Source organism: Stegostoma tigrinum, chromosome 1, assembly GCF_030684315.1.
Source record: "Stegostoma tigrinum isolate sSteTig4 chromosome 1, sSteTig4.hap1, whole genome shotgun sequence".
Taxonomy (NCBI): domain Eukaryota; kingdom Metazoa; phylum Chordata; class Chondrichthyes; order Orectolobiformes; family Stegostomatidae; genus Stegostoma; species Stegostoma tigrinum.
The window spans coordinates 33632746-33646970 of NC_081354.1; the positions used below are offsets into that span (position 1 = coordinate 33632746).

The 14225-nt window shown below is 40.5% G+C and overlaps 1 protein-coding gene across 6 annotated transcripts in view; it reads left to right on the plus strand.

Annotated features, from left to right (window-relative positions):
* The first annotated feature begins 3132 nt into the window (after positions 1 to 3132).
* LOC125457551 (NEDD4 family-interacting protein 1-like) overlaps positions 3133 to 14225 on the plus strand; it is a 144692-nt gene continuing 133599 nt past the window's right edge. For 2 of the 6 annotated variants that reach the window (XR_007248674.2, XM_048542040.2), the window contains exons 1-2: positions 3142 to 3408; positions 3670 to 3757. Coding sequence is in view for 5 of the 6 variants with exons in the window: in XM_048542040.2 (XP_048397997.1) it covers positions 3370 to 3408; positions 3670 to 3757 (127 nt within the window). In the remaining variant the exon portion in view is untranslated. Of the gene's footprint in view, positions 3409 to 3669; positions 3758 to 14225 lie in introns of all 6 variants that reach the window. The other 4 variants (XM_059644217.1, XM_048541954.2, XM_048542132.2 and 1 more) reach the window with 4 other exon arrangements.

Consider the following 14225-nt stretch of genomic DNA (forward strand, 5'->3'; position numbering starts at 1 on the left):
CGAATCAATCATATTTATACATGATGTTCCTCTAGAGTTTATTCAGAAATCACATATAAACTTTACTTAAATCAAAATTATCCATGCAACTAGAAACCCCAGTTCTAATTGATCTCTATGCAGCTATCTTCCAACTCCTGAGGGCATAAACAGCCTCAGCAGGCAATAACATACGCAGCCAGAGTCAATAGGTCCAATTGTTTGTTAGAGATCTATTCACAAACCTTCCTCTTTCCAGTTCAAGTGCATATATCAGATTATTTTAGGGATTTCAGGTGGATCCCCATAATTTTCAAAATGTTAATTTTAATTTGTGGAAAATCTTGGAAGCAGGCCCACAATAATTGACTAATTCTTGGCCTCATGGTTTACACTCAAAGTGCTCAGTTGCTAGGAACTGCATAATATTCCTCTTTACGTATTTTGAAGCAAATCTGAAATTCCTGTGGAAAAAAAGGGGAGTCTTTTTTGCAAGTGCAAGTAACTTCAAAGAAGAAATGTTAAAATATGAAAAGCTTCGTCGAGTAAATTTGATTATGTGGTTGATGATTTTAGCATTCTAATTGCATGAGTGAGTTGCATTCTTAGACAATGCAGAGTTAACAAATGCCTGAAAATTAATTCTACCTTGGACATTTCTTTCCACTGCATTTTCCATTTTCTGTGTTGAAGACAGTGAATCATTAATTCCAAAGGACTGTAGCCATCAATCAGAAGCTAACATCAGAGCTTCAGCTCATTGCAATACTTGAAGGAGTGTTCATCTCATAATGTATGTCCTCGAAATATAATCACACCAAAAATAGGTACTGAGTGGCACAATGCAGCACATTGTCCCAAATAGCACAAACATTCATACAACCCGTTAATTAATCATGGTCCATGTGGGTAGTGGATAGTCAGGACCATCAATACGATTCATTCGCTTAATGCCTCTATAGCACTGGATATTGGGCATCTCTACCTTAATGTGCAAGCAGTAAACACCCTTTCCAGAGGATTTTGACTCTGGGTGCGGAAAGAAATAAAGAGTCCTGGACAGCAAAATGGCTGTGACAAGTGTAAACAATTCTCTGATGTTGTCTTGGTCACACTGGTGCAACCAGTGGACAGAGGGAGGGAAATACCCTCCACCTCATGAAGAGAAGACCCTCTAGCAAGTAATTCCATGTGTTCAAACATCAGTGAAGACATCAATATCAGATGCCTGGCTCCTAGTACTGTCCGTAATGAGAAAGTGCAATCAATTATGACATTAGAATTGCCAATGGAACAACACAGCTCTCATAATCTGTGCTCAAATCTTCACTGCCTGAAGGCGTATTACTTGCAAAGGTCATCCTCACAACTTGCTTTTATACTCCCATAACTACCACATCATATTAATTTACTTCCCTTTGCAGACTCATGAGGATTGCTACCCTCTAACCTTGGACTCATATCTCACAACTGCCTGCTAGCTATCTTCCAGCATTGAGCATACTCTCTAAAAACTCTCAAGGTTGCGGCACACAATCCATTCCTGTTTGAGGAAAAAGGTTACTCACCACTTCAGACAGGAAGCTGCCAACAGAAGAGAATCTGTTTGTGCACTGTGCCCCCAATAAAAGCAGAAATGGTGGCTCTCATGGGCCAGGAAGAGACAAGATCATGCTACAGGAGATGTCATGGAGGCTTTTTGTATATCTTTTGCTCTGTTTCTGTTCCCTACACATTGCCAAAGACAAACTGCAGCTGTTTCCACCAGCCCCTTCTCCTTTTCCCATTCATTTCACATTAGAAACAAATTCTCACTCTCATTCTTCTTCCCAGCGCTGATGATGTGGAAGCTCCTCTGTCAATGGAGAAGGAGGAAGCCCAACTTCTTAACTCAGTTTCATGGGGCTGGATCTTCCCTTCAGAGGGAGCCCAGCCTAAGCAATGATGCATGTTGGATACTTCAGATGCATTAAGCAAACGGTCTGTGAAATTTTGCACAACGTCACAGAGCAGTGAAAACTCTAGATTTGTGCAGTGACTTGGAAACTTTAATGTGAAATGTGGAAGATCAAATGAATAATGGAAGCAACCATCATAAGTCATCCCCTAGATAACAAAGTGTAGAGCTGGATGAACACAGCAAGCCAAGCAGCATCTTAGGAGCAGAAACTGCAGCCAAGGAGATTGCTTCCAGTGTTGAAAGGTGTTTTCAGAGAAGTACTTCAATTCTTCATTTCTTTTTCACACCAAGTTATGAGAATACCGAAGTACAACGTAAAAGTGGTTGCAAATATGGCCACTCATGCCTTTTCCTGTAACGGTTCCAAAGTGAACTATGTGACTTGACTGTCTGCTGTGTCATTTTTCCAGCTCTACATTTCCCACTTTCCTGATAAGCTGCATCGCACCCAAAGCTGTTTTCTTCCCTGGAGTATCCAAACTCTGTGGACTAGCATTTGGAGTGCCAAAGCCTACAAAAATTAGGACAGTTATTGACAAACTGCAATATGGCTGTTCTTTGAGTTGCACTGTTGCCGCAAACACTAGCTAAGACAATTTTGTTTATTTCATGAAAAACTGAACCTGTAGAATCCGTGTGTACAATACCCATTTAAATTGGCCAATGACAATGATAGATCTGAATTGGTCACCAGTATACAACGTATCATTATTAACTAGTGAAATCCAGCCAGTATAAACCTTGAAATGAATGTGGACAGATTCTCTGCCTATAAGGCAGCAATTTATTTCCATGCCATCAGCTTTCATACTATTCTGAATGCACCTAAGTTCTATAAAAGCTTCTGAGCTGCCAATGCACTTGAAATATTGAAAACATTATAGAAAATGAGTTATAGAAATAAGTAAATGGCCATGTATTCTCTTCAAATTTAAGCAAAAATCTGTGTTTGATGTAATTCTGTCCTGTTTTGCTATCAACATCCTGTCAAGTTGGACTGGTATAAAACCAGGATGCCAAGAATTCAGCAATTGTAACCAAGTCAGTTTCACATGATGCTTCAGGATCAAGTAACAGCGCAACATGTTAGAAAGCTTCAATACTACAGGCATGGATTGAATCCAACTGCAAGGAGTGTTTGTGCTTTTACTTTACCGTGCCTGAAATAACTTGCTCCCTTCAGTGATGGTGTATTCTTAGCAGCGAGCAGATGTGCCTTGCAGGGTAGATTAATGACAGGGCTTTTTTTTTTCTTGAGGTTAGAAATGAATGCTGTGAGACTTAGCTAATGAAGTTGTGGGTGGGGTCCATTTTTATTGGTCTTTCTGCTGTCCACCCCCTATTGTAATGTAACTTAGTTCAACCCAATATGGCTGTTCTTCTTTTGTGAAGAAAGATGATGTGAAACTTGGCAAGGTGACTTCTAGGTGATGGAGTTTAATGGAAAGCCAATTATCTTCTGCGAATATGTGAGTGTTTTTATTAAACAAGCTATATCACAATTCAGTTGTACTTATCTGCCAGCTCACAGTGGAATCCAAATGTCAGGACAATTCTCAATTGCAGATTAAAAAACATGTAGGAGGGAGAGAAACAGGCTTAGAGTATTTGTTCACATGGTGACGCTTTGCAGTAAATTTATAGATAGGTAGGCAGATTATGAGTGTAAAATGATATCTGTGAAAGAAGCAACTCATATAATAATCTGCTTGTCTTTTTGATTAAAATAGGATGACGAATTCACATTAGGAGATGGCTACGATGAAGGCAATCAGCTCAGCCTAGGAAATGACGGGATTTTTCTCGTGACATTTTTCAGTGAGTTCACCTTTAATTCATTTATCATAGTAACTGATTATGTTAGCATTTTTACAAATTGAAATGACTGTACGATTTTAGGTGTTGGAAACAAGTGGCCAGTCGTAAATTGCGCTATATGTATATAGAACATTAACTGATCTGTATTCTGTGTCAGCTGTGATGCAGCACAATAAATTCTGAAAATAATTCCACTGACAGATGTAGGGAATTGCAAGGAATTTAAATAGGTGATAACACAGATCGTATGTATACTGCATGAAGCTCTTTACTCGAAGCTTTGCATTTAGTAAATGGCACCCAGTGCAGCACGAAGCACTGACAGCTATAAAGTGACCTTTCAATTTCCCTTTCAATTCTGCACTCCTACGAAAGCCTTTATTCAAATGCATGCATGACATGTAACCTGCTGTTCAATGAAAACTACAGACATGACAGTTTAGCGGCAGAGAGATGTACAGCATGGAAACTGACTGTTCAGTCTAACTTGTCTATGCCGACCAGATATCCTAAATATATCTAGTCCTATTTGACAGCATTTGGCCCATATCCCTCGAAACTCTTCATATTCATATACCCATCCAGATTCCGCTTAAATTTTGTAATTGCCTTGACCAAAGTGTCAGAAGGAACATGAGCAAAGGTGAAAGGCATTCAGAATTTAACTGAAGTGAGTGAATGTCATTTTCAGAATTACTTTAAAGAAGGTTAGATGGACAAAGCCATCATCATGGTCAATTTTCCACTGTATTGCTGTTGATGTTTTCAATAGAGAATGATTTCCAGTTGGTGTGGAATGTCGGGTTGCTATGAAAAGGTAATGGCTATGACAAGTGATGGCTGAATTAACATTCACAGTTGACGTGTCAAGTTCATAGAAAATACTTTTGTTTATTATCATGTGCCCCTTCTCATGTTTAAACATCTGCCACTTGTTGCAATGTTCAACAGCACCTTAAAGTAATATTTCTAGTAAAAGTAGAACACAGTTTAAACACACATACATTTTGAGGTCAAAAGACAGAGGAGAAAATGAGACAAACAGAATGGAGATGCAAAGAAGCTCAGAGCAAGAGGAATGTGAGAAAGATCAGCAAAAAGATGTCTCAATCAGAGTATGCTTTATTTGTGGCAACAGTGTAAGCTTCAATATTGGCTCTGTTAAATATCACTCATGACTGAATTCAGTAAGATATGAAAATCAGGGGCAATTTCATCCATTTTACACCATCATCCACATCAAAATTAGTCACAGTCACAATTCCCCATGAAGTTAAAAAAGATGAAAGCTAAGAAACAAGGTGCAGTAACAGGGACCCCTGACCCTGGCCATTCCAAGCAGCCAACTGCCTGTGTCCAAGCCCTAAGATTGAAATGGAAAGGTGATCGCCGAGTGGTACTATCATTGGACTTTTAATCCCGAGACACAGGTAATATTCTGGAGACCTGGGTTTGAATCCCATCATGGTGGATAGTGGAATTTGAATTCAATAAAAATCTGGAATTAAAAGTCCAATAGTATTCATGAATCCATTGCTGATTGTTGGAAAAATCCATTTGGTTCACTAATGTCCTTCAGGGAAGGAAACTGCCATCCCTACCAGGTCTGGGCTACATGTGACTCCAGACCCACAGCTTTGTAGTTGATTCTTAACTGTCCTCTGGGCAATTAGGGATTGGCATTTAAATACCAATGTGAACGAGAGAAAAAAGATCAGACACTGTCCATGAGATTTAAATATGCACGTGTCATATGTAAGCTTCTCAACACTCACGAGCAAGATATTTGTCCTGTTGGTCAAATCTTCTCAATATTGAAAATTTCATTTTCCCACTCCATTTTTCCCAATTGACTGGCAGGGGGCTGACGGCAATCCACTTTGACTTGACCAAGTCCTCTTCCTCTTAGACTTTGACATGTTGCCATTTTGCCAAAGCAAATGCAAGGAGTTTGCTGTGTGAGCTGCTGTCACATGTTGCAGATGTGACAGTGATGGAAAACGATGTTGTACAGCAACATTTTTACCCTCTTAACTGGTCACTGCTGACAAACATGGCAAGCTGGCTGACTTTGTATCTTTGCTAAACAGCAGACAAGACAGAGATGTTGTGAACATGAAAGTAGGCATGAAGTGAGTGAACACCAAGTATGCAAGCCAAAAGCCTTGAATATACACAGCTGTTGTAAAGCATGAGTTGAGTGCTTGTCTCTGTGCTAAGATGCCTGGCAACAGTATTGTTGCATTCTAAAGTGCAGCATTAAAATGGAGAATTGCAGTCAGAAATGTACAATGAATATGTGGTGAGGGTCATGTATGTATAAAGCCCACCTCTGTCAAGAGGGGGTTGAGGTGGTGGGAGTGGGCATGGATGCAGGCAGTTGGTGCCAATGGCGTGTACCCTGAGATGTTGGGAATTGCTGTCCAAGTGTCAAGACGAGCAATAGGCAAAATGGAACTACTGAGTGCCTGAACTGACTTATATGTTGAGAATTATTTTCAACTAGTTTCTCTCCACCATATGGGAGAATAGGAAATTATTTAAAAGTGAGACAAGATTGGGTACTAATGAGATTTAAATATGCATGAGTCATATGTAAGCCTCTCAACACTCATGAGCAAGACATTTATCCTATTGGCCAAATCTTCTCAGCATTGAAAATTTCATTTTTCCCACTCTGTTTTTCCCAATTGACTTGTTATTGCCCAAGTAATTCCAGGGAGAGAAATTTCACTCCCATATCTCTACTGGTTCAGTACTGCCACCTATCTGGCTTCAATTTGTACTTCTTCAGCTGGATATTCATTGTCAAAGAATTAATTCCCTCATTGTTATGTCACCAAAGCAGCTGTTATTAGTCCAGGGCACTTAAAAAGGCATAATGGGTAAACCACCACAAGTTACCTTTAATTCAGCTACTTATTAAGGAATCTCACAATCAAGTACTGAAACAATGATTTCAACTTTATTGCATGTAGCAACCAAAATAAGACCCCTTAAGTATGCAAGTTAAGTTCATAACTCAATATGGCTATTACCTGAATTTAGCTACGAATATACAAACATTGTCTATCTCTAGAAGTGTCCAGAGTTTGATCCTTGTGCGGTGTTGTTCTTTGAAGTTCTGGTGCTAATTTTTTCTGGTGCTAGACTTTTATACTATTTTCTTTCTTTCAAGTTTGTCGTGTGACATTTTTGACAATTCTTTACGTTCTTTCATCCCCAACACTGATTATACTTCTGCAGACCTTAAGTCTGTTGCTTGCCATCTTATCAGAAGTATCTCCCCTGTTCCTTATTACATTCAGAGTTAGCTGCCTATTTGTCATGGCCTGTCATGCTATTAACACCTTTACGTCAGGTCAACCCTTCTAGAGACAGTCTTTTATTGTTCATTTGTAATGAGCTAGCAGGTTATCAAGGATTGTGATCTCTTGTCTCCAAAGGAGGAGCTTATTTATGTTCCTTCAAGTCCTTCCCATGGTTGGTTAATAAGCATATTGCTTTTAATTCCTTTATAACTGCTTTTTCTTGTTCCTTTCATCTCAGGAAACAATTTGTTATTGGTGATCCTGTCAATCCATGAAGTTACTGAGTTGTGAAATTTACATAGTCACAAGGAAAACTTGAATTTCTAGTTCCTAAACTCACTCCATAGGGAACAATGGGAAAACACTTTGCAGCTGCCAGATGCTTATTCTGAAATGTAGGTATGCAAGAACATGAACTGTGATGTGGAAGGGAGTCTTATCTTTGTGGAGATGGGGATTGTTGTGGTTAATGACATCTTACTGGCAGAATTCTACCTATCTAGCATTCAAATTTTAGTTATGCATCATACAATTGGATTCTGTCACATACCTCTGAACTCCTCAAATAGGCATGTCACTATCTAAGGGTATTTCATGTGATTTCACAGTGATGGATGTAAGGGATGAAGAGTTCCTTCAATTAACTTGCATAATCTTTCTGACATTCCCACAGATTAGCTGTTCACAGGTCTCACATGGAGATTGCTGTGACTGGAGTGTTGAACATCATGGCTCATGGATCCCTGATCTCTGAGGCGATCTACTGTTAAAGAGTCAGTAGTTTGTGCGAGATGAGTCCTGCTCCATGATTGTAATTTATTTATTGGGATTTCTAAAGGGGCTGGTCATCTCTCACATGGGTGCGACTTAACCTTGTTTGAAAGTAAAAATTATACTGCAGCAGAAATTTTAACAGTGTAAGTTAAAACCTATTTACAGAAATGTAAGATCATCTCCACTCCTGACTGCCACAGTTAGAGTAGAGGCAGCCATGGTATAGTGACAGTAATCCTCAGGTACTTTTAAGCATAGAGGCACAGGTCTCCTGAAAGTCTTTAGACCAGATGCAAGTTCACTTTCTCCAACTGTAACTTGCATCACAGGCAGAGGAGACAGGGAGGGGCTGAGCATGCCTACTGGCACCATCTTATTTCCCTGAGAGGAAGGGACACCAGGTTTGAGGTAAAGTCCCCTGGTGACCTTGCCATTGACAAATGTAATTGACATCCCAATTCCTTAAACTAATCCTGAAGTAAGATAAATATTTATATTCTAGGTTCTTTGATAACTTTGACAGTACTCTGACAGCTTTGACAGTTCCGTGGACTCCACTTTTCACAACCTAATGTGTACCTTACATCCCCCTGCTCTAAGGTGTCCACTAGGATATTGCAAATGTCCATCTTGGCTATCCAACCTAAATTAATCAGATCAATCTCGACCTGACTGTTTGACACTCCGCAGATTCCAGACAGTAGTGATACCAAGATCCCACTAAAATGGAAACAGCTGCTCAGTCATCTGATCCACTGTCTCTGTACGTCACATGTGCATGACCTTGTAACATCCAAGGACCTGCCCTGCGAAAATTGGAAATGATGTGTGTGGGTGCAGGACATCTAATTTTTCAGCATTTTCACCTGTTCTCCTCCATTCCAGCACAAATGGTGCCTCAGATAATAACCTGCTAACTGAGATTTATTCATTGTGAAAACAATATTGAATGATTATTTTGCGGGATTGGTAGCTTTGAGTCAAAGCAGTGAGTCATAATCAGATACTAAATGAACAATGTCATGTGTAGTACCCAGAGTGCAAAATCCAGGAAACATCATTGTGGAGGATAGAAATGGGAGCAGCTTATGATATGATTTCTGCCCAGTGAGATGCGTGAATAATGAAGACTATAATCATGCATACCCTGAGAAAGAAGGGCATGCTTCAAAACTGGCAATGTCCGAGGTTTATCTAGAAAAATCATTCAAGCACTAAATTACGAGTCAAGCATTAGAAATGACAAAGGTAGCTGAGTCAGCCAACAATTTGTAAATAACCCCATGCTTCTAAATGATTCAGACCTTCTGTGGCAAGAATGAGCAGGTGGCAAACTACTCTGGTCACTGTCCACCTGTTCTCCACAGAAAGTTAATACAGTGTGGTTCCATTGGGATTAACCCAGAAATTTATAAAAAGGTAGAGCTCCTTTTGAGAATACATGTGCGTGTCATCAATTCTCCCACATAAGTCCCTGATGAGACAAATTTTCAACAAAACCAAACTGTTACTTAATTTATTTTCATATTTAACATGCAGTCTATTGTGAATCTGAGGACTGCCAAATTATCTACATCAAAATGACATTGTTCTGCAATCTTCTGTAAATTCAGCATGAAGGATAGTTTCATGCAACATCACAGTCATTCGTGCTGAATAAAAGCTGACAACAAGGACTATTTCACAGGAAGAATCAATAAAACTGACTCGGTTGCTTCATGGTACGATGAATGGGAGTGTCTGTGGGTTATAAATTCAGGAGATTGTGCCAACATTGTGCTGGCCCCTCACGTAAAGCAACTGTTTCTTGGAGCCCGATGTTAATACAAGCTTAGGGACCCTGATCTGGGTGTGAGCCTGCACATGCAGGACTGGCTCCGTGATTATTCCGAAGGCAGCCTTCAAGGATCGTCATGTGGCTGTGCTCCCGATCTGGTCTGCTTGATCTGAAGGCTGGCAGTTCTAGAGCCTGGGCAGCCTCACCGAAAGAGGATGATCACCACTGAGGCAAGTCAGATTGGCCTGGCTTCTCAACACAGAGGTGGCCTTTGAGGCAGGGTTAAGATAAGCCTTCAACAACCATGCAGAACATGCCTCTTTTTGGCAACTGTAGAGAAGCTTTGAGAAATGTCAAAATTCCTTTTAAATCTGCAAAGACTGTACTGAACTGATTTAGAACATTTAGATACACTTATAGTTGATTTTATGAATGAAGCATATTTTTGAAATTAAAATGAATTCAGAGAAATTTTGTCAAAGATCATCCTGAGCAAATCCATGACACAGGACGCTGTGCTCTACGGCCTGTTCCCCGGGATGCACTCTGAGACAAACAGCTACTGTGCCTGGAGGACCATCAACTCAGTGAAGGATGCTCTTCTGTCTGCCCGAAACCTGTTGGTCTTCCGGTGCAAAGGGTTGACCTTGACCAAGTGTTGCAGACTGTCTTATTCCAAGGTCCAGGTCTGCATGCTGAGGGAAGTAAGAAAACTTGGGACAGTTGTCGCCAATGTGCATTGGGGAAAAAGCACTGTAAAAGGTTTTTCTGCCAGAGTATAATGAAGATCTGTTCATGTATCCAATTCTCTTGTGGCCTCAGAATGAATACTGGTAGTTTCCTGTGTCTGTGGAAAATTCCTTTGTTTTTACAACTGCAAGAGACCTCTGAGAAATGTCAAAATCCCAAAGTTTAATTTATATTTTTTCTTTGTAAAAACTGCACAGAACTGATTTAGAACTTTCGCACCTATTTATAGATGATTTTAATGAATAAAGCATTTCTTGAAACTAAAGAAATATTCAGAAAAGCTAAGCAGACAGACAGGTTTCTGCAAAAGACCACCCACAGTGTCCTCCTGCTGACCCCATTTTGGACATGGAGCTGCTGCATTTCCTCCAGCCCCTCCATCTCCTCCAGGCTACATCACAGAGGGTGCTTGAATGCTGCAGATAATGAACTTCAGCAGAGTTGGTAAATAATAAAATAGGCTGAATGCCCAGGTAGGCAAGCAGCTGCTCTCTATAGCCCTGCCACCAGAAAATGTCAGCAGTGAGAAGGTCACATTTCCTGGCCTCAGGGTCTATAACCTCAAGGTGAGCAAAATCTGTCTCTTGTCTTTAATGGCTGCCAACGTTTGCACACAAACACTTTTGGCAGAGATATACTACGGTAAGGCAGCTAGTATGTCCTGTCCGATTTCTCCACACACTTTGTAAGTTTCTGTCATGGAACAGGAGCAACTTATTCACGTCCTCAATCTTCGTCCTTCAAAAATGGAATAATGGATGACCTGTAACCTGACTTCATGCATCAGCTTTGGTGCCATATCCAGTAACAAAATATTACCCATCTCAGACTTAAACATAACAATGTATTTTACACCAATTGTGGTTTGTGGAACAGAGTTTCAAACATTTACCATTGTTTGGGAGGGGAGTCTTGTGTTGCCAGATGTGATGAGCTTGAAAGTCATTGAATAAGGTGGGATGTGGTGTACCTGATGCCAACCTCCTTTGTCTGGGAAGGGAAGACCATGGCCAAGTTGCCCACCTTGCTGCCAATGAAGAACCACTTAAGCCCAGCCCAGCACTAACTGAACCTATGGACCTGAGCATTCTGAAAGCATGTCAAGTTCTTGTCACTTTTGATGGGGGTGGGAGGCTTTCAAACAAAGGCACTCATTGGCTGATAGTTAACATAGACATTTGGAAAAGGTGCCTGATGAAAGCCATCCCCTTCCAGGAAACTGCAATCCTTACCTGGTCGGCACTACATGTGACCCTAAACCCATAGCAAGGTGGTTGACTTGCAACTGCTAAATAAAAAACAAAAGAACCGCGGATGCTGTAAATCAGTACCAAAAACAAAGTTGCTGGAAAAGCTCAGAAGGCTTGGCAGCATCTGTGAAGGAGAAAACAGAGTTAACGTTTTGGGTCTGGGTCCTGAGGAAGGGTCACCGGACCCGAAACGGTACCCCCGTTTTCTCCTTCACAGATGCTGCCCGACCTGCTGGGCTTTTCCAGCAACTTTGTTTTTGGTTGTTGTTGTGACTCTTGACTGCGATCTGGGATGGGCAACAAAAAGACTAGCCAGCAATGTCCTCATCCTGTGAATTAGTAAAAAAGTTCATCACTAATTGCTCTTCTGTGCCGGGACTGTGGGGTTTCTCCCCCAGCAGAAGCCATGACATGTGCTTGGTACTGCTGAGAGCAAGAGCTTCTTACTGCTCTAATTCCAAGGAAGTCCCACTAATGTCCATGGAACTGCCTGATTAACAGAGGAAATGACAGGTTGTCCTTAGAAGAGGCAACATGAGTCTCTTGACATCTTCCAGATAATGGATGCTTCCATCCAAGAAGTGGAAAGGCTTCTTCATTTTCCTTCTGGACAAACTACTTCTAATTTTTTTATACAATGTTGCCTAGTCTTCAACTTCACACCCAGTGGAAATAGTTCTCTCTACCTATCCTATCAGTGTGGCAACTTCATAAAACTGTGCATTGTCTAGAGTAAAGTAATTGAAAAAATCTCTATATGAATTTACCACAATCCTGGTGGTCAGAATCATGGCTACTTTGCAAAAGGATTCCCTCCCAGTCTGGGTTGCAGTGAGACCCAATGCAGACTAATGTGGATGATAATAACAGTGAATAATAATCAGTTGACTGCAAGCACTGGGAAATAGGCTTTGCTGAAAAATGCTATTGAAAAATCACATCAGACAGGCATTGCACTATCACATTTTTAATACACATAATTCTTTTTACAAAATTAAAATTTTAATGTTTTTAGAAAGATCATCATTTCAATCAGCGACCATTTTGAAAAGTGGTATTTTAAATAATGGTAAACTATGGCCAAATGTCATAAATTTAATTTTGTAATATTAATGTTCATCAGATTTTTAAACAGTCTCTGTATTGAGAAATATTTTAAAAGTAATTAATTTTTGAAAGAGTATAAAATATGAAATTTAAAGTCTAATGGTGTGATTAATTCATAATCCATGGGTGTTTGATGAACAGTCCGAAATTATGTGACACCTGACAATCTTCACTCACTGGCCTGTTATTCATCCCAGTTTTCATGGAAAGGCAAGCTTTTCCACTTCCCCCATCTTCCCCACAGCCACTGGAACTGTAGCTGCCTAAAACTGTTTGCTGGTTACTTGGTTTTCAGATGGCACAAAACTGGGTGGGAGGGTGAGCTGTGAGGAGGATGGAGAGATGATTCAGTGTGATTTGAATCAGTTGAGTGAGTGAGCAAATGCTTGACAGATTAACTTTACTGTGGATAAATGTGAAGTTATCCATTCTGGTAGCAAAAAACAGGAAAGCAGATTATTGTCTGAATGGTGATAGGTTGGGAAAGGGATAATGTAACAAGACTTAGGTATCCTTGTACACCAGTCAGTGAGAGTAAGCAGACAAGTAATGATGAAGGCAAAATTGTATGTAGGTCTTTATAAAAAGAGAACTGGAGTCCAGGAGTAAGGATATCATGCTGCTATTGCATAGGGCTTGGTGAGATTACAGGTGGAGTCTTGTTTGCAGATTGATCTCTGTATCAGTGGAAGGATGGTTGGCTCTGGAAGTTTTCCAGACCGATTCCAGGGATGGCAGGATTGATGTATGAGGAGAGACTGGATTGCTTAGGACAATGTTCTCTGGGACTTATGAGAATGGGGAGGGGAGGGCTATCTCACAGAAACCTATAGAATTCTAACAGGACTAGGCAGGCTAAACACTGGAAGGATGGTCCTGATGACTGGGGAGTCCAGAACTAGGGGTCACAATCCAAGGGTACATTGTAGACCAGTTAGGATTGAGAAGAGGAGCAATTTAGGTAACTGCGAGTATATTCACACCAGGATGACTGCTTTAGTTCATAGAAGCGGCTCACACCACATTCTCAAGGGCATCTGGGTTTGATCAATAATTACAGGCCCTGCCAGAACTGCTGATGCCAATGAATGAATAAAGGGAAAAAAAAAACTGGTGTATTCTTTTCAATAGAATCTTGGCCAACACAGAGTCTGTGCAAATAAATCAGCAAACGTTGATGTAAGGTTTCTCATTCCATTTATGACGAATTTCTGTTATGTACTGTTTGGTGAGAAGGACATTTCTAAACCTTGTTTTAAAACTAGTCACTCAATATCGTGCTTCATGACTGTGGGCGGAATTGTGACCTGAAAATAGATGGTTTGCTCATTTCTTCCTCCACGGATGCAACACAATCAAGAGAACATTGAAGGGCCAATTAAAGGAGAGTTGCCAGCTCGGAACAGTGGAGCAGGGTGGCGTGCTTACCCAGTGGCCCTCACACACATCCGAGTAAACAGCAACAGGCCTATACCCAGAAGTAGGTTACGACTTTACAG